The following is a 20,721-nucleotide window of genomic DNA, read 5'->3' on the forward strand; positions in this document are numbered from 1 at the left end:
AGTTAAGCTGGTCATTTAGGGCCTGTGCGCATGAGAGAGAAAGTTGGCCGTTTTTACTGTATTTTGCTAAGTTGGCATTTTCTCTTTGATCCAAGCAATGGCAACATATGGGACCCCAAGATAATTCTATTTGGCATCCTACAAGGCATATGGAAGCTGATATGGAGCATAAATTGGTCAAAGATTGGTCAAAGATAGCTTAGTCAAAAAGCTAATATTTTAGTTTCCTAATTTGATTTTGACTTTTTGTTTTAGGAAATTAGTCTTTTATTTGGTTTCTATTTATTTATTAGCTGGAAAAATCAACTTATGAAAGTTATTATTTTATTATTTCCATTGTAAAATTAATTAATTCCTAACTCAAAATAAAGGAATTAATTAATCTAATTTAGATTAGGAAATGATGCATATTTCGGCCACCTTTAGGAAACAACATGCTTGGCTGGTGTTTGCTTTAGTTTTAAGGTTTTTATTGTTTGTGACTCTAGCCTATTTAAGGGCTTATTTTTTAGGAAGAACACACATTTAATAATATTCAAAAATTGTTTTGTGAGATTGAATTTCTCTTTGTTCTCTTTGAACACCTAAAACACCATTACAAGGTGTGTGTTTTAGTTTTGACTTATCAATAGGATATCATCACCTATTGTGGCATCTTCATTATACCAAGGTTTCTAATCACAGGTTGGTTAGGGGTTAAGATCAATCCATTAAAATTTGAACTTCATTGAGATCCGGGCTAATATAATATGGGTTTAGGCGCGTGTCGACCTAGGTTCATATCATTTGGTATCATAGCCAAATTTTGTTCAGGTTTGATCTATCTTATTTGCTTTACTTTGTTTTATGCTAATTTGCAATTTTAACATTAAATTAGGGTCTCTCTATCATCATACACATTCAGCATATTAAAAAAAATAATAATAATTCCTAGTTAAATTAGGTTTTCCTATTTTTACCGTATTTCTTTGTTCCTAGTTTGTTGGTTGTTTTTCATCTTTGCTCTTAGTAATTTAGTTTATTGTTGATTTTTCTTTACTGTTTTGATCTTAATTATTTGCATTCATATATTCAAAAAAAAAAAAGAAAAAAAAAAGAGAGTTTTTAAAGGATATTGCATAAAACCTAAGATTGTGCAATTGTTTTTCTTTTTGTTGGAGAGTCGGGTTTGTTGAATTTGGCATTGAAGTTTGCAGATTGTATTGTTTTTGGTACTGCTAGGATTTGTGTTAGCCTTATTCTATCTGTTGGTGGTCTCAGGTTTGATAGTTATTTGGTGTTGGAATTGCAATTTAGTTATTAATTATTGCTACTGCAGTTGATATAATATTTTTTGAGTTTGAAAAAAAAGAAGCAAAAAAGTTGAATAAAAAAAATTAGAAGGCCAATTTTTGTTGAATTTGAAGTTTGAATTTGCTTGCTGGAAATTTGTTGGTACTGCTGAGTTGTTGCTTATTTATTCAATATTTGGAGTTGCTGGAATTCAATTTTGCTGCTCGATATTTGAATTTTGGGTGCTAAAATTATTTGGATTAAAATTAGTTAAATGATTTGATACAAAAACTTGAATTACAAATAACAACAACCAACAACTATTTTATATTTTTGTTCAATTTGATTCTTATTCGTGTTTGAATTTTTTTCTCTAAATTTTATTCTTGAGTTCTTAATTTCTTACCATCTGGTATAATTCTTATTGATTCCAAAATTTTCTTTGTTAAATTGCCTTATTTTTGCTTAGAAAAGCCGAGAATTAAGTGTTTAAAAATTCACTCAGTATTGCTTACTTTTTTTTGCTATTGTTTTGTTGATAAGTTTAATTAAAACATACTTGTGATCTAATCGCAATTTTGTGGGTGCTTTAATTAGAACTTTAAGATAATTCTTTGAGTGGAAAGAGGCAAGAGAGTGTGAGCTTAAAAGAGTGTAAAAGCCGAAACTAGTGTGCAAACACGAGTGTCGAATCCTTATTTGAGTGAAACACGTTAGGGAGTGAATTTGGTGAGGTTCTATTTTATTTTATTTTTATTCATACTAACATGACAAATTCAAGGGTGAGAAGAGGAGATCCATCATTGAGAATTAATGAAGAAGAGTCCATAGGATTCAAAGCTGATTCCCGAGCTACGAGGAGTGATGAGCAAACGGATATGGGGGCTGTCTTGGAGCAATTATGGTGGATGAATACTCAATTTGACTATATAAATAAAAGGATGGACAAATTAGAAACATCCTAAGGAATGCTGAATACAAGGTTTGATGCTCATGGGGGTCGAGGTCGAGGTTGAGGAGGCCGAGGGCAACCTAGAGAAGAATTTTGGGAATTTAACTTTGAAGATGACTTGGAGGAAGAGTTTGATTTAAATTTTGCACTCCAAGGAAGGCAAAACTTCCACCTTTCATGGGAAAAAGTGATTTGGAAGCTTATTTGGAATGGGAGGAGCAAATGGAGATGATTTTTTACTGTCACAGCTATTCGAAGACCAAGAAAGTTAAATTGGCAGCAATGAAATTTGGACACTATGCACTCCAATGTTGGACTAATGAGAAAAACACCCGAAGAAGAGTTGGTGATGACTTGATCACTACATGGAGACAAATGAAAGGAGCCATGAGGAAGTGATTTGTACCCTCACATTGTCATAGGTTGCTACATCAAAGATGTCAATCTTTATCTCAAGGAAATAGGTCTGTGGAGGATCATTACAAGGAGATGGAGATGCTTATGATGAGATTAAGCATGAACAAAGATAAGGAAGCAACCATGGTAAGGTTTTGGGTGGTTTGAATCGAGAAATAGCCAATCAACTAGAATTACAACAATATGTGGAATTGGAGGAGATGTTGCATGTAGCCATTAAACTTGAGCATCAATTTAGGAGGAAGGGTGTAAGCTCACAGTTTGGAGGTGTTTCCAACAGCAGAAGGACAAATCCAAGTGGCTGGAGAAACAATCCTACCTATGAAAACAATCTAAAACCGAAAGTGGGAGAAAAAAGTTCAAATCAGCCAAAGAGAGAGGCTAGAACAGAATTTGTCCAAGTGCACAAAAATGAATGTAAATTCGATACTAAACCTTCAAGATCTAGAGAAATTTTTTGTTTTAAATGCCAGGGACAAGGACACATCGTTAGCCAATGCCCAAATAGGAGAATAATGGTGTTAAAGGACAATGGTGAGCTAGAGTCCGATAATGATGAAGCTGAAATTGAGTCCGAGCAAGAAGAGGAAGACTTTAAGGAGGAAGCCGAGACCTTGCATGCATCCAATGCCAAACTAAACTTGGTTTCTAGGAGAGTGCTAACTATATACAAGGATGAGGATCAAGTTTAAAGAGAAAACATCTTCCACACCCGATGTGAAATCCAAGGTAAGATTCGTAGTATGATAATTGATAGTGGGAGTTGTACAAATGTACTTAGTAACATTGTGGTTGATAAATTAGGCTTAACAACTATTAAAGATCCCAAACCGTATAGATTACAATGACTTAATGATAGTGATGAGATGAAAGTGAATAAACAAGCCAATGTAAAATTTAGCATACATAAATATGGGGATGTAGCTTTATGTGATGTTGTGCCTATGCATGCCAAACCTTTTCTATTAGGTAGGCCATGGAAATTTGATAGAAATACTATTTATTTGGTCAAGAGAATTGTATTGTTTTTAAGTTTAATGGAAAGAAGGTCAAGCTGGAACCATTGACTCCTAATGAGGTATATAGAGATCAATTACAAATACAACAAAGAAGGCAGACCAAAAAACTCAAGGAGAAGGCTAGTATGGCACCTACGGCTTCATCATCCATCCAAGCAGGTAAGTCCGAATTTTTTGTTCACGATAAGCATTCTAAGACTCAAATTGAGTGGAAAAACCATGAGAAAACCGAAAGTGTGGTGAGGAAGGGAGAGACACCCAAGAGGGAAGAAAAATTAGCAAAAACTGATAGTGATGCAAAAATCCTTCGATCCATGAGTGAGAAAGGAAAAGAAAGAAAAGAGAGGAAAAATAAAAAAATTTATTTAAGTTTTACGGATGCTAATAAAGTTATCTTGGGTAAAAACACCATTGCTAGTCATGATTTATAAAGATAATTATTTTAATGATCAAACTAATCCCAAAGAACTTGAATTGCCAAGTTCTATCACTTATCTTTTGCAGGAATTTGTTAATGTTTTCCCGGATGAAATTCCAAATGGATTACCACCTATTAGAGGAATTGAACATCAAATTGATTTTGTTCCAGGGGCTACCATACCAAATAGACCTGCATATAGAAGTAATCCCGAGGAGACGAAGGAGCTATAATGGTAGGTAAGTGACCTTCTAGATAAGGTTACATACGTGAGAGTATGAGTCCATGTGCTGTTCTTATTTTGTTAGTGCTTAAAAAAGATGGTTCATGGAGAATGTGTGTTGATTGTAGGGCTATAAATAATATCACCATTAAATACAGACATCCAATTCCTAGGTTAGATGATATGCTTGATGAATTGCATGGTGCTTGCATGTTTTCTAAAATTGATCTTAAGAGTGAATACCATCAAATTAGGATGAAAGAAGGTGATGAATGGAAGACCGTATTTAAGACTAAATATGGGCTGTATGAATGGTTGGTCATGCCTTTTGGTTTAACTAATGCACCTAGTACTTTCATGAAGCTTATGAATCATGTTATGCGTCCATTTATTGGTAAATTTATGGTTATGTATTTTAATGATATTTTAGTGTATAGCCAAAATCTTGATGAACATGTGGAGCATCTTAGGCAAGTTTTGAATACTCTTAGGAAGGAAAGATTATTTGCTAACATGAAAAAGTGTCATTTTTGTAACGATAAGCTTGTTTTTCTAAGATATGTAGTAAGTACTGCTAGAATCAAAGTTGATCAATCTAAAGTTCAAGTAATCTAATAGTGGCTGACACTAACATCTATCACTTAAGTGAAGAGCTTTCATGGTTTGCCTAATTTCTATCGAAGATTTGTCAAGGACTTTAAGACCATCGCAGCACATCTAAATGAAGTTGTTAAGAAGAATGTTCGATTTAAGTAGGCGAAGTACATGAAAAATCTTTTAATTTATTGAAAGAAAATTATGTAAGGCACCTTTACTAGTTTTGCCAAATTTTTCTAAGACTTTTGAAATTGAATGTGATGCTTCGGGTATAGGTATTGGAGCTGTTTTAATGCAAGAACAAAAGCCCATAGCCTACTTTAGTGAGAAATTAAATAGAGCTGCACTAAACTACCCGACATACGACAAGGAGATGTATACTTTGGTGAGGGTTTTGGAAACGTGGCAGCATTATCTCATGCCGAAAGAATTTGTGATTCATACAGAGCATGAATCTTTGAAGCACATTAAGGGTCAACAAAAGCTTAACTAAAAGCATGCTAAGTGGATTGAATTCATTGAAACATTTCCTTATGTCATTCGCTACACAAAAGGTAAGGAAAATGTGGTCACTGATGTATACCCGAAGGTATGTACTATTTTCTACCTTAGATACTAGATTTCTTGGTTTTGAACAATTAAAAGAACTTTACGAGCATGACAGTGACTTTGGAGAAATATTTAGGACCTGTTCACAACAAGATTTTAATAAATTTTACATCTTTGAGGGGTATTTGTTTAGGGAAAACAAACTTTGTATGCCTAATCGTAGCATTAGGGAGTTACTAGTTCGGAAAGGTCATGGGGGTGGTTTAATGGGTCATTTTGGAGTTTTAAAAACTTTATCCTTGCTGCAAGAACATTTTTATTGGCCTAACATGAAAAGAGATGTTGGGAGAATATGTGAAAGATGTTTGAAATGCAGGAAGAACAAGTCCACATTGAAACCGCACGGGTTGTATCATCCATTGTCGATTCCTTCCTATCCTTGGGTAGATTTGTCTATGGATTTTATTCTTGGTTTACCTAGGTCAAGGACAAGTAAGGATTCACTATTTGTTGTTGTGGATAGATTTTCTAAGATGGTACATTTTACTGTATGTGATAAAACTGATGATGCATCTAATGTTGCTAACTTGTTCTTTAAGGAAATTGTTAAGTTGCATGGTATGCTTAGAACAATTGTTTTGGATAGGGATGCTAAGTTTCTAAGTTATTTTTGAAAAAATTTGTGGGCTAAGTTAGGAACTAAACTTTTGTTTTCAACTACTTTTCATCTACAAACTGATGGACAAACCGAAGTAGTAAATAGGACTTTGTCTACATTGTTGTAGACTTTAATTAATAGAAACTTAGGAACTTAGGAAGAATGTTTGCTACATGTTGATTTGCTTATAATAGATCTTTGCATTCAGCCACTAAATATTCACCATTTGAGATTGTTTATGGTTTTAATCCTTTTACTCCATTAGATTTAACACCTTTATCTCTAAGTGAACGTGCTAATCTAGATGGAAAACAAAAAGCTGATTTTGTAAAGTAGATTCATGAGAAAGCAAAGGCAAATATTGAGAGGAGGACCGAGTAATATGCAAGGAATGATAATCAAGGCAAAAAACAAGTTGTCTTTGAACCTGGAGATTGGGTTTGTTGCACCTAAGAAATGAGAGGTTTCTCGAACAAAGCCAGTCCAAGCTTATGCCGCATGGAGATGAACCCTTTCAAGTTTTGGAGAGGATTAATGAAAATGCTTACAAATTTGATTTACCGAGAGTATAATGTTAGTGCTACATTTAATGTTGCTGACTTATCTTCTTTTGCTGCAGGTGATGATTTTGATTTGAGGGCAAATCCTTTTCAAGAGAAGAGAAATGATGAGAATACGTCCGTGCCCGCACAACCAACAACCAGCTGGGGTGCTGACCCGATACAGATGAAGACTAGGCCAAGCCACTAGGGCCTAAGCTAAGAAGTATAAGGACAACCTGGCCGCCTTTATATAGAGAGTAATCCATTCACAAAAGAGCTTGTCCATATCCAAAGATACAATGCCAGTTTTAAGCATTCAAGTGGTGGAAGACAATACAGACCCAGGTAGCAGTTTTGGTGCATTTATGGATTCCGGGTAACGGGAAATGGGATCAAAGCTTCTTGAATTCACTTGATATCATTAAGAATTCATGGGAACTGGTCAAGACTGAAGCTAAGCTGGTCATTTATGGCTTGTGTGCATGAGAGAGAAAGTTGACCGGTATTACTATATTTTGCTAAGTTGGCATTTTCTCTTTGATCCATGCAAGGGCAACATTAATCATATTTGGCATCCTAAAAAGCATATGGAAGCTTATTTGGAGCTTCAATTGGTCAAAGACGGCTTAGTCAAAAAGGTAGTATTTTAGTTTCCTAATTTGATTTTGACTTTTGTTTTAGGAAATTAGTCTTTTCTTTGGTTTCTATTTATTTATTAGCTGGACAATTCAACTTAGGAAAGTTATTATTTTATTATTTCCATTGCAAAATTAATTAATTTCTAATTCAAAATAAAGGAATTAATTAATCCAATTTAGATTAGGAAAGGATGCAAATTTCAGCCACCTTTAGGAAACAACATACTTGGCCGGTGTTTGCTTTAGTTTTAAGGTTTTTATTGTTTGTGACTCTAGCCTATTTAAGGACTTGTTTTTCAGGAAGAACACACCTTTAATAATATTCAAAAATTATTTTGTGAGTTTGAATTTCTCTTTGTTCTCTTTGAGCACCTAAAACACCATTAGAGAGTGTGTGTTTTAGTTTTGACTTATCAATAGGATATCCATCACCTATTGTGGCGTCTTCATTATACCAAGGTTTTTAATCACAGGTTGGTTAGGGGTTGAGATTCCCTTATCTACCATGACTCTGCAGGTTCTCTTAAGAAAAGCAGTTCCACATTTGAGAAAATATGATTGATTAAAATTGGTTTTTTTTTTTTTTTAATAATAGAGTGAGAATTGATCATACTTGGAATTTTGGGGGTAAAAATTGAAACAAAAAACAAAGAGTTAGAACCTCAAGTAGAAATCTCAAGCATTTATGATTTATACAACAGGATTATACTATATTATAAAGCACCAAACTAACATGCATTTTAAAATTGGGTTAAGCAATGAATGTATTCAACATGATTCATGTTTTAATTGAACAATCTTTGCTAAAAGAATAGAGAAAAGAAATTATACGTAAAATATTTCTTTCAAAACCTCTCATTCTATAGATACCCTCAGTACCCAAATTTGATCCTGAGCTACAGTTGTTGGTAGGGAAAGCTGGAGGTTATGAATTGCTGAATAGGTAGCAATACCAATAGCATAATCTGTAAAAGCAAAACCGTTCACCTGCGAAAAAGAGAGTAAATTAATTTACTAAAATGAACAACGAAGCTTCAATTTATTAATACTACATCAGTGCTAACTGATACCTTCTGCAAGTACCAGAAGAAATCCACCTTTTCCATTCCCATATAAGCAACCCCAGATGCAGAGCCATTAACAAGCATAGATCCACCAGTATAAGTACAAAATGCAATCAACTGCCAAAATTCAAAATCTATGGGGAAGGAGGTTAAATCATACATTCCCATAGTTGCAGCAACTAGTGGAACATTGTCTATGACTACTAATACAACCACTATTGCACTAGCAATTAGTTGGACATTTAGAATATGAACATTCAGGTAATTTGCCAATTCCTGAAGAATCCCAGCTGACTCCAAGCTAGAAAAGAAAATGCCTAATATGTCAATATGTAGGTAACAATATTAATGCATGTGCAACTGTGTGTAAAAGCAATCACTAAGCATAAGCAGTGGGGATGTCATGCATAAAAGAGTTCAGTAAAGTAAAAAATTAAAAAGAAAAAAAAAAGAATCTTAAAGAATGATCAAGAAGGGCACAAGAATGATTAAAAAGGGGAAAAAAAAAGAAGGCAAAACACTAATTTCCAACAAAATGATTGACAAAGAAACAGAAAGAAACAAAGTAAGCAGGGAAACACTAATGTCCAACAACATCATTCTTACTTTCTCTGCATGACAAAAATAACAAAACTTGTAAACCCTTAAAAGTAATATAAAAGAGACAACAAACCTCCTTCATGATCAGCTGATCATGGTCTTTCTGTTAAATTTTGAAAGGAGGATTCACTGGACCTACTTACAATATGAACCTAGGTTGAATCGCGTCTAAACCCGTATTATATTAACCCGGATCTCAATTAAGTTCAAGTTCTTATGAAAAAATCTTAACCCCTAACCAACCTGTGATTAGAAACCTCGGTATAATGAAGATGCCATAATAGATTATGGAAGCCCTATTGATAAGTCAAAACAAAAACACTCAGTTTCGAATGGTGTTTTAGGTATTCAAAGAGAACTAAGAGAATTCTATCTCACAATTAATTCTCTAAATAATATTAAATGTGTGTTCTTCCTAAAAAATAAGCCCTTAAATAGGCTAGAGTCACAAAACAAAACAAAAACCCTAAAAAACTAGGACAAAACCGGCTAAAAAAATTAGGAAACCAAGCTTGGCTAAATTTTCTCTCTCCTTTTCTAATCTAATTTTAATTAATTAATTCCTTTGTTTTGAATTAGGAATTAATTAATTTAAAATAAAAATAATAACTTTCCTAAGTTGATTTTTCCAGCAAATAAATAAATATAAATCAAATAAAAGACTAATTTCCTAAAACAAAAAGTCAAAATCAAATCAGGAAACAAATTGACTATCTTTTTAACTAAACTGTCTTTGACCAATCTTTGACTAATTTAAGCTCCAAATCAGCTTCCATATGCCTTGTATAATGCCAAATAGGATGATCATTGAGTCCCACATGTTTCCTTTGATTGGAATAAAGAGAAAATATCAACTCAGCAAGTAAAGCCATCAAACAATATAGCAATTTTCGATAAAAAAAACTCCTCCTATGCACACAAGCCCATTTTGTTTGCCTTTGATTCTGCATTGGCTTGATTCCATGACCTTCTAGTGATATTCATTGAATCCATGAAGAGTTGGAACCATTTCTTGTTGCCAAAGTCCGTATTTGCACAAAAACAGCTACCTAGGTCCGTATCGGCCTCCACCACTCGGATGCTTCAAACGGGCTTTGTATCTTCGGGAATTGACAAGCCCTTTTGAGAATGAATTACTCCCTATATAAAGGTAGACAAGTTGTCCTTAAATCTCTTGGCTTGAGCTCTAATGAATGGCTCGGTCTTCATTCATATTGGATCAACACCCTAGTGGGTTATCGGTTATGCGAGTTCATGCGGATTCTCGTCATTCCCTTCCTCTTGAAAAGGACTTTCCCTCAAATCAAAGTCATCATCTGTAGCAAAATGAGATAAATCAGTAGCATTAAATATAGCACTAACATTATACTCACTCGATAAGTCAAGTTTGTAAGCATTTTCATTAGTCTGCTCCAAAACGTTAGAAGGTCCATCTCCATGCGGCATAAGCTTGGACTTCCTTTGTCCAGGAAATCTTTCCTTCCTTAAGTGCAACCAAACCCAATCTCCAGATTCAAAAATAACTTGTTTTCAGCCTTAATTAGCAGTCCTTGCATATTGCTCCGTTCTCCTCTCAAATGTTTGCTTTAGTCTTCTCATGAATTTGCTTCACAAAATCAGCTTTTTGTTTCCCATCTAGATTAGCACGTTCGCTTAGAGGTAAAGGTGTTAAATCTAATAGAGTCAAAGGATTAAAACCATAAATAATCTCAAATGGTGAATATTTAGTGGTTGAATGCAAAGATCTATCATAAGCAAATTTAACATGTGGCAAACATTCTTCCCATGTTCTGAAGTTTCTACTAATTAAAGCCCATAACAATGCAGACAAAGTTCTATTTACTATTTCAGTTTGTCCATCAGTTTGTGGATGACAAGTAGTTGAAAATAAAAGTTTAGTTCCTAACTTAGCCCACAAATTTTTCCAAAAATAACTTAAAAACTTAGCATCCCTATCCGATACAATTGTTCTAGGCATACCACGTAATCTTACAATTTCCTTAAGGAACAAATTATCAACATTAAATGCATCAGCAGTTTTATTACATGTAATAAAATATGCCATCTTAGAAAACCTATCCACAACAACAAAAAATTGAATCCTCACCTATCCTTGGTCTAGATAAAATATGCCATCTTAGAAAACCTATCCACAACAACAAAAAATTGAATCCTCACCTATCCTTGGTCTAGGTAAACAAAGAATAAATTCCATAGACAAATCCACCCATGGAAAAGTAGAAATCGGCAAAGGATGATACAAACCATGAGGTTTCAATTTAGACTTAGCTTTTCGGCATTTTAAACACCTTTCACATATTCTCTCCACATCTCTCCTCATGTTAGGCTAATAAAAATATTCTTGCAACAAGGATAGAGTTTTAAAAACACCAAAATGACCCATTAAACTACCACCATGACTTTCTCTCACTAACAATTCCCTAACGCTATAATTATTCACACAAAGTTTGTTTTCCCTAAACAAATACCCTTCAAAGACGTAAACTTTATTAAAACCATGTTTTGTATAGGTCCTAAATATTTCTTCAAAGTCACTATCATGCTCATGAAGTTCTTTCAAATGTTCAAATCCAAGCAATCTAGCATCTAAAGTAGAAAACAATACATACCTTTAGGATAATGCTTTGGCGACCACATTTTCCTTACCTTTTTTGTAGCAGATGACATAAGGAAATGTTTCAATGAACTCAATCCACTTAGCATGCCTTTGATTAAGCATCTCTTGACCTTTAATGTGCTTCAAAGATTCATGATCTGTATGAATCATAAATTCTTTTGACATTAAATAGTGTTACCACGTTTTCAAAGCTCTCACCAAAGCATACATCTCTTTGTCAGATGTTTGGTAATTTAGTGCAGCTCCATTCAATTTCTCACTAAAATAGGTTATGGGTCTTCCTTCTTGCATTAAGACAGCTCCAATACCTATACCCGAAGCATCACATTCAATTTCAAAAATTTTATCAAAATTAGGCAAAACTAGTAAAGGTGCATTTGATAATTTTTCTTTCAACAAACTAAAAGATTTATCTTGTGCTTCCCCCCATTTAAAGCCAACATTCTTCTTCACAACTTCAGTCAAAGATGTTGTGATGGTGCTAAAATCTTTGACAAATCTATGGTAAAAGCTAGCCAAACCATGAAAACTCCTCATTTGGGTAATGGAGGTGGGTGTTGGCCATTCTTGGATTGCTTGCACCTTGGACTAATCAACTTTAACACCTGCAGCACTTACTATAAATCCTAGAAAAACAATTTCACTTTTGCAAAAATCACACTTTTTCAAGTTAGCAAATAGCCTTTCCTTCCCAAGAATATTTAAAACTTGCCTAAGATGTCCTACATGCTCATCTAGATGCCTATCATATACAAAAATATCATCAAAATAAGTAACAACAAATTTTCCAATGAATGGTCACATAACATGATTCATTAATCTCATGAAAGTGCTAGGTGCATTAGTTAAACCAAAAGGCATTACTAACCACTCATACAATCCATACTTAGTTTTAAATGCGGTTTTCCATTCATCACCCTCTTTCATTCTAATTTGATGATACCCACTCCTAAGATCAATATTAATGAACATGCATGCACCATGTAATTCATCTAACATATCATCTAACCTAGGAATTGGATGCCTATATTTAATGGTAATATTATTTATAGCTCTACAATCTACACACATGCACCATGAACCATCTTTTTTAGGAACTAATAAAACCGGAACAGCATATGGACTCATAATCTCACAAGTATATCCTTTATCAAGCAACTCACTTACCCGCCTTTGTAGCGCCTTTGTCTCCTTGGGATTACTTTTATATGCATGCCTATTTGGAATTGTAGCTCCCAGCACAAAATCAATTTGATGCTCAATCACTCGGATAGGTGGTAATCCATTAGGAATTTCTTTCGGAAAAACATCATCAAATTCCTGCAAAAGAGAAGAAATAGAACTTGGCAATTCAAGTTCTTCTGGATTAGATTGATCATTCAAATATCTATCTTTATAAATCATGACCAACAATGGTTTCTTACTCAAGATGGCCTTATTAACATCCCCAAAACTAAGATATAAATTTTTATTTTTCTTCTCTTTCCTTTCTTTTCCTTTCTTCCTTTTAGATATGGCTTTCTTTCCTTCACTCTTGGGTTTCTCACTATGCCTCTCGGTTTTCTCAAGTTTCTTCTCACTTTCAAGTTTGCCTTGGTTTTTCCACTCAATTTGGGTTCTAGAAATCTTACCTGGTTGGTCTTGCATAGCATTACCCCCTTAAATTGTTGTTGTTGCCATGGGTGCCATACTAGTCCTTTCTTTGAGCTTTTCAGCCTCCCTCATTTGTTGCATTTGAAGTTGGTCTCTAAATACCTCCTTTGGAGTTAATGGCTTCAGCTTAACCTTTTTTCCTTTAAATTTAAATACAATGAAATTCCCTTTCTCATAATGTATTGTATCCTTATCAAATTGCCATGATCTACCCAACAAAATATGACCCACATGCATAGGAACAACATCACACAATACAACATCCACATATTTATCAATGCTGAATTTTACTTTGGCATGTTTATTTACTTTCATCTCACCACTATCATTAAGTCATTGTAATCTATATGGTTCTGGATATTTAATGTTTGCTAACTCCAATTTATCAGCTACCAAATTACTAATTACATTTGCACAACTTCCACTATCAACTATCATACTACAAATGTTACCTTGAATTTCACATCGAGTGTGGAAGATATTCTCTCTTTGAATTTGATCCTCATCTTTATACATAGATAAAACCCTTCTTGCCACCAAACTCAATTCAGCCCTTGAAACCTTGAGTGTTTTGATCATGCCCTTCATCTCCAACTTCATCTTCAACAAATTTGGTTTCAACATCACTTTCTTCACTTTCAGATTCTAACACGCCATTACCTTTCAGTACCATGATCCTCCTATTCGGGCATTGACTAGCAATGTGTCCTCATCCTTGGCACTTAAAACACACAATTTCATGAGTTCTAGAAGGTTTAGGATCATATTTACCTTCATTTTTGTGTGCTTGGACAAATTCGGCTTTGGAATCCCTTTTTGGCCGATTGGTGCTTTCTTCTCCAAGTTTCGACTTTTGTCTTGTTTCAAAGGTGGGATTGCTTCTCCAAGCACTTGGATTTGATCTCCCGCGGTTTGAAACTCCTCCAAGCCTTGTACTTGTGCCCCTCCTCTTGAATTGATTCTCAAGTTTGATAGCCACATGCAACATCTCTTCCAATTCCACATATTGTTGTAATTCCAATTGATTGGCTATCTCTCAATTCAATCCACCTAGAAACCATGCCATGGTTGCTTTTCTATCTTCATTCATGCTCATTATCATCATGAGCATCTTCATCTCCTTGTAATAATCCTCCACGGACCTACTACCTTGTGATAGGGTATTTTATTCATTTATCCACCATTGGAGTGCATAATGTCCAAATTCCATTGCTGCCACTTTTACCTTCTTAGTCTTTGAATAGTTTGACAATAGAAGATCATCTCTATACTCTCCTCCCATTCTAAGTAGGCTTCCGGATCACTTTTTTTCAAAAAAGGTGGTATGTTGACATTGATATTTCCAAGTTCATCATCCTCATTCCTTGCTAGTCTCCCATGGTCTTGCCTTCCTTGGTAAGCAAAAATTTCATCGAACCCCTCATCAAAGTCACCTCCAAAATTACCTTCCCTAAATTCCTCTCTAGGTCAACCATGGCCTCTTCGGCCTCAACCTCAACCTCGGCCTCCATGTACATTTAACCTTGGATTCGGCCCTCCTTGCGATGGTTCCAACCTATCCATCCTTTGATCTTAGTGATCAAAGCGAGCATTTATCCATTGTAATTGCTCCAAGATCGCCATCATGTCTATGTGCCCACCTCCACTCCCCGAAGCTCGGGAATCACCCTTAAACCCTATAGATTCCTCTTCATTAATTATTAATGGTACATCTCCTCTTCTCACCCTTGAATCTGCCATGTTAGTATGAATAACACAAAAATAAAATAGAACCTCACCAAAATCACTCCTTTACATGTTTCACTCAAATAAGTTCTTGACACTCATGTTTGCACACTAATTTTGGCTTTTATCCTCTTTTAAGTTCACACTCTCTTGCCTTTTTCCACTCGAAGAATTATCTCAAAGTTCTAATCAAAACACCCACTAAATGCAATTAGATCATAAGTATATTTTAATTAAACTTATCAATAAAACAATAGCAAAAAGCAAGCAATATTTGAAATACATTCAAAATGGATGCCAGCATATGTTAGTCATGTATTTTCAACTGGAATGTCAAGTAGCCAATGTGCAGAAAGCTCCCATGGATTTTTCAAGAAGTATGTTTCAAAGAAAATTTTATTGATGGATTTTAGACTTCGATTTAATAGGCACTTGCAAATCAGCATCACGAAGACTTAGGTGCTGATCATGTTAATATTAATGAGAATTCTGTTTTGAAAATGCCATAGGAAATGGAAAAGCAAATGGCTGAGATATACACACGCAAGATTTTTTATAAGTCTTAAGATGAGTTGTGGCATATCTTAGTAACAATGCCATAAATGGTTAGTGAAAATGATACACATAAAATGTATATGGTCCAAAGTTGTCCAAATGAAGGTGTTCCAAGGGTTCGGGAAATTGCTTATGATAAAGGTTTGGACTATCTATCTTGTAGCTGTAAAAAGTTTGAGAGTGAAAGAATTCTATGTAGACATATTTTGCCATTTTTGCTACTCTTTGGTAATATTCTTTTGCCAAATCAATATATAATGAAAAGGTGAACTAGAGTTGCAAAATCTTAAATAATATCCGATAAAGAAGGTGTAGAGATAACTAGAAAAGGTGGTTCCATGTTAATGTGGTGAAGTAAACTATTCAAACTTACTTCAGAACTCATTGATAAATCCATAACAAACGAAGAGGCAATTGTAATTGTGAATGATGGTATGCAAACTCTGCTTGATAAGATTAAATTCATAGTTGGTAGCACAAAGAGTGAAGGCATTTCTAAAAAAAGGTAGTAACGTTCATGACACAACTTTGAAAGACCCATCTCAAGTGAGGGCAAAGGGATGTGGAAGAAGATTAAAAGGGGGAAAAGAGAAAGCAACAAATGTTGCTAAGTATAGAGGTCGACATTGCAATGGATGTGGAAAAATTGGATAATCAAATGACAAAAGAAACTGTCTAGTCCTTAGCAATCGGTAAGAAAAGAAACTGTATTATTCATTAATTTTATGCAATTGGAACAATCATATCATGTACAAACTATTATGATTTTCATGTAGGTCCTCACAACAAGAGAATATTCCTCAACAAGCACTGGAATTTAAATCTGACAGTTTTAATTCTACAGGTATAAAACTAAGTACAGTTTTAATTCTACAAGTATAAAACTAAATTATAACTGTTGTATGCCTCTGAAATATCTTGTCCCTAATGCCTTCTCAAAAGTAGTCCTTATAGTTTTCAACATTTTGTTTTGCAAGTCCACATTAGTAGCTGAAGGGATGACCCCTGGGTGTGAAAAACTATCTTGCAAAACCTTTGTAAAAATAATTGTTTTCTTAGTTTGGTGCAATTGTCTTTGCCGTCTAATTCGAAGAACTATTAGCATTTTTTTTATCTACTGAAAAGGCCAAAGCCAACACTATCAAGCATTAGTTGAACATCTTGTTTCCCACTCAAGCATGCTAATTTAGCAACTCCAAGTATAACACCATGATGATTTTTTCTTTTTTCTTTTTTTTATACGTATGACCAAAGCCAATACTTTTACACGTCAATAGCATCGGCTTTGATAAAAAATATGTTTGTTAAAAGTGATAAAAAAAAATGCGTCTAAGCTAAAAATACAAATATGCTTGTAAAAGTATAGAGAAATTAAAAATAATTAATTATAAAAGATTTTAAACGAAAGTTCCAAAAATAATTTGAAAAATTATCAAAATATTTTTAAAAACTATAAAAATCACAAAATCCGTCATTTTTGATAGGTAAAAGCATTGGCTTTGGCCGCCTTTTTATTGATTTTTCTTTTTCTTATTATTTTTTGCTATTGTAATTTTCATTGATTCTTATAAATTATTTTAATGATTTTAGACAAAATAATTACAAAGGATTACAATCAAAAGTTACAAAATCAAAAAATTAAAAAAATGACCAAAGCCAACACTTTTGACATGTGAAAGCGTCGGATTTGGCCACCCCTTTTTTTTCAATCTTTTTTTTCTTCATATCCTTCACTATTGTAATTTCTATTGATAGCTGTAAACTTTTTTAATGTTTTAGATAAAATAATTATAAAGGATTATAGTGCAAAGTTAAATAAAATAAAAAAAATACAAAAATATCAAAAAATTAAAAAAAGAACCAACACCGACGCTTTTGAAATGAAAAGCATTGGCTTTGCCCCCCTCTCTTTTTTTAAATATTTTTTTTCTCTTCATATCCTTCACTATTGTAATTTCCATTCATGCTTGTAAATATTTTTGACGACTTTAGACAAAATAATGAAAAAGGATTATAATCAAAAGTTACAAGATCATTAAAGAAACTAAAAAAATTTACAAAACAAATAAAAAATTTTAAAAAATGACCAAAGCCACCGCTTTTAGTTTGGAAAAGCGTCGGCTTAGGCACACTTTTTTTTTTAATCTTTTTTTTCTTCATATCCTTCGTTATATTAATTTCCATTAATGCTTGTAAACTTTTTTTAATGAGTTTGTGACAAAATAATTACAAAAGATTTTAATCAAAAGTTACAAAATCATTAAAAATCACCAAAAAAATCAAAAATTTTAAAAACTGACCAAAGCCAATGCTTTTGACATGTCAAAGCATCGGCTTTGGCCACCCTTTTTTTTTAATTTTTTTTTCTTCATATCTTTCACGATTTTAATTTTCATTGATGCTTGTAAATTTGGTAAATGGTTTTAGACAAAATAATTACAAAGGATTATAGTGCAAGGTTATAAAATCATTAAAAAACTAAAAAAATATAAAAATAAAATAAAAAAGACCTGAGCCAATGCTTTTTACATTTAAAAGCATCGGCTTTGGCAACCTCTTTTTTTAATTTTTTTTTTTTTTTAATATCCTTCACTATAGTAATTGCCATTGATTCTTATAAATTTTTTTTTAACGCTTTTAGACAAAATAATTACAAATGATTTTAATCAAAAGTTACAAAATCATTAAAAAGAGTAACAAAAACTACAAAAAAAAAAAAATTCAAAAAATTCAAAAAATGACCAAAGCCAATGCTTTTGACATAAAAAAACGTTGGCATTGGACCCCTTTTTTATTAAATTTTTTTTTTCTTCTTATCCTTCACTATTGTAATTTTCATTAATAGTTGTAAATTTTTTAACGCTTTTAGACAAAATAATTACAAAGGATTTTACTCAAGAGTTACAAAATCATTAAAAAAAAAAAAAAAAAACACACAACAAACGTTACATAAAAAATTAAAAAACTAAAAAAATGACCAAAGGCAACACCTTTGACACATGAAAGCGTTGGCTTTGGGCATCTTTTTTTAATCTTTTTTTTCTTCATGTCCTTCACTATTGTAATTCTCATTAATGCTTATAAATTTTTTTAATGGTTTTAGGCAAAATAATTACAAAATATTATAGTCCAAAGTTACAAAATCATTAAAAAAAACTAAAAAATATATTTAAAAAAAACCAAAAAAATTTTAAAAAAGACCAAAACCAATGCCCTTTACATTTAAAAACAATGTGTCTAAGCTAAAAGTAAAACTATGCTTATAAAAATACAAAGAAATTAGAAAAAATAATTACAAAATATTTTAAACGAAATTCCAAAAAAAGTTCAAAAAAAATCAAAATTGACAAAAAAAAAATTAAAAATGCTTAAAAGCCGACACTCTTGTTATTTTTTAATAATTTTATAACTTTTGTTTAAAATTCTTTATAATTATTTTGCCTAAAATTGTTAACATCAATGAAAATTACAATAGTAAAAGATAACAAGAAAAATAAAATTAAAAATAAAAATGAAGCCTACACCACGCTTTTATATGTTAAAAGCGTTAGCTTTGGTTTTTCTTAAATGTTTCATTTCTTTTGCAAATTTTGTTCTTTCTTTAATGATTTTGTAACTTTTTTTTAAAATCCTTTATAATTATTTTGTCTAAAATCATTAGAAAAATTTATAAGTATTAACGGAAATTACAATAGTGAAGGATAAGAAGAAAAATAAAATTAAAAATAAAAAAGGGGTCTAAGCCGACGCTTTTACATTTTAAAAGCGTTGGCTTTTTTTTATTTATTTTTATTTCTTTTGTAAATTTTGTAAGTTTTTTAATGATATTCTAACTTTTGTTTACAATCCTTTGTAATTATTTTATGTAAAATCATTAGAAAATTTTATAAGCATCAACAGAAATTACAATAGAGAATGATAAAAAGAAAAATAAAATTAAAACTAAAAAAATGTGGCCAAAGCCAATGCTTTTACATGTTAAAAGCATTGGGTTTGGGTTTTTTTTTTTTTTTCTTGTAAATTTTTGTTTAAAATCCTTTGTAATTATTTTGCCTAAAATCATTAGAAAAATTTACAAACATCAATGGAAATTACAATAGTAAAAGATAACAAGAAAAATAAAGAAGGAAGCCTAAGCCGACGCTTTTATATGTTAAAAGCACTGGCTTTGGTTTTTTTATTTTTTTTATTTCTTTTGTAAATTTTGTTGTTTTCTTAATGATTTTGTAACTTTTGTTTAAAATCATTTTAATTGTTTTGTCTAATTTCTTTAAAATGGGGCTAAAGCCGACGCTACAAAATCATTTTAATTGTTTTGTCTAATTTCTTTAAAATGGGGCTAAAGCCAACGCCTTTCCAACGTAAAGCGTCGGCTTTGTTTTATTTTTTTATTGTTTTTCATTTTTTATAAATGTTGTAAATTATTTTAATTATTTTTCTAAATTTCATTTTAATTTTTTTGTAATTGCTTTTAACATGTTAAAGCATCGGCTTTGACATAATTTTCAAATTTCTATTTAGTTTTTGTTTTCCTTGAATATTTATTTACATTTCTATTGCTTTTAGCTTCCATTTCAACAGCCAATCTTAAATAAGTAAAAGGAAAAAAACTAAACAAAAGGAAAAGAACATACTTTCATGCAAAATGTCTCTATTTAGCTTAAACACAGTAAATTTTGACAAATTCTACATACAATACAAATTAAAAAAATTATTTTTTATCAAAGCTGACGCTTGTGTCATAAAAAAGTGTCAGCTTTAGAATAATTTCCAGATTTTTGTTTATTTATTTTTTGCTTGAAAATTTATTTTCATTTTTCTTGCTTGTAAGTAGCTTTTAAATGGTCCAATCTTTATCAAGTATAAGAAAAAAGAATAAACAAAGAGAAAAATAAAAACATCTTTGTGCAACATATCTATATTTAGCTTAGACACAATAAATTGTGCTAAACGAATATAATTGAATGAGTGACAAGATGTTAAACCATTGTATTGGACTTTTTAAATGCAACATTTATCAATATAGCTTGCAACATTAAATAAACAGTCAATCTATATCTATCTTAGATTGTGAAAAAATGTAAACACCATGCGAAAAAAAATAATAATTAAATAAATAAAAACAAAAATTTTATACAACCAATGGCTTTTAACATACCAAAACGTCGGCTTTAACACAAATTTTAAATTTATATTCTTTC

At 32.2% G+C, this 20,721-nt stretch overlaps 1 protein-coding gene across 1 annotated transcript; it reads right to left on the minus strand.

Moving 5' to 3' along the window:
- Window positions 1-8,140: 8,140 nt before the first annotated feature.
- LOC132800261 (sodium/proton antiporter 1-like) lies at window positions 8,141-14,751 on the minus strand. Its single transcript, XM_060813560.1, has 4 exons — window positions 14,686-14,751; window positions 8,956-8,960; window positions 8,356-8,650; window positions 8,141-8,272 (listed from the first exon to the last, which is right to left on the minus strand). Exons 1-4 carry the CDS (start codon window positions 14,749-14,751, stop codon window positions 8,141-8,143), a joined length of 498 nt encoding a protein of 165 aa, XP_060669543.1.
- Between the last annotated feature and the right edge of the window lie 5,970 nt (window positions 14,752-20,721).

Source organism: Ziziphus jujuba, chromosome 1 (assembly GCF_031755915.1).
Source record: "Ziziphus jujuba cultivar Dongzao chromosome 1, ASM3175591v1".
Lineage (NCBI taxonomy): Eukaryota > Viridiplantae > Streptophyta > Magnoliopsida > Rosales > Rhamnaceae > Ziziphus > Ziziphus jujuba.

Excerpts from the sequence above, each read along its gene's own strand:
- LOC132800261 (XM_060813560.1), bottom strand. The coding sequence starts at position 14,751 with ATGGAGGCCGAGGTTGAGGTTGAGGCCGAAGAGGCCATGGTTGACCTA. Across the intron at positions 8,273-8,355 it reads TCTTCTGGTACTTGCAGAAG|GTGAACGGTTTTGCTTTTAC; the intron begins GTATCAGTTAGC and ends TCTTTTTCGCAG.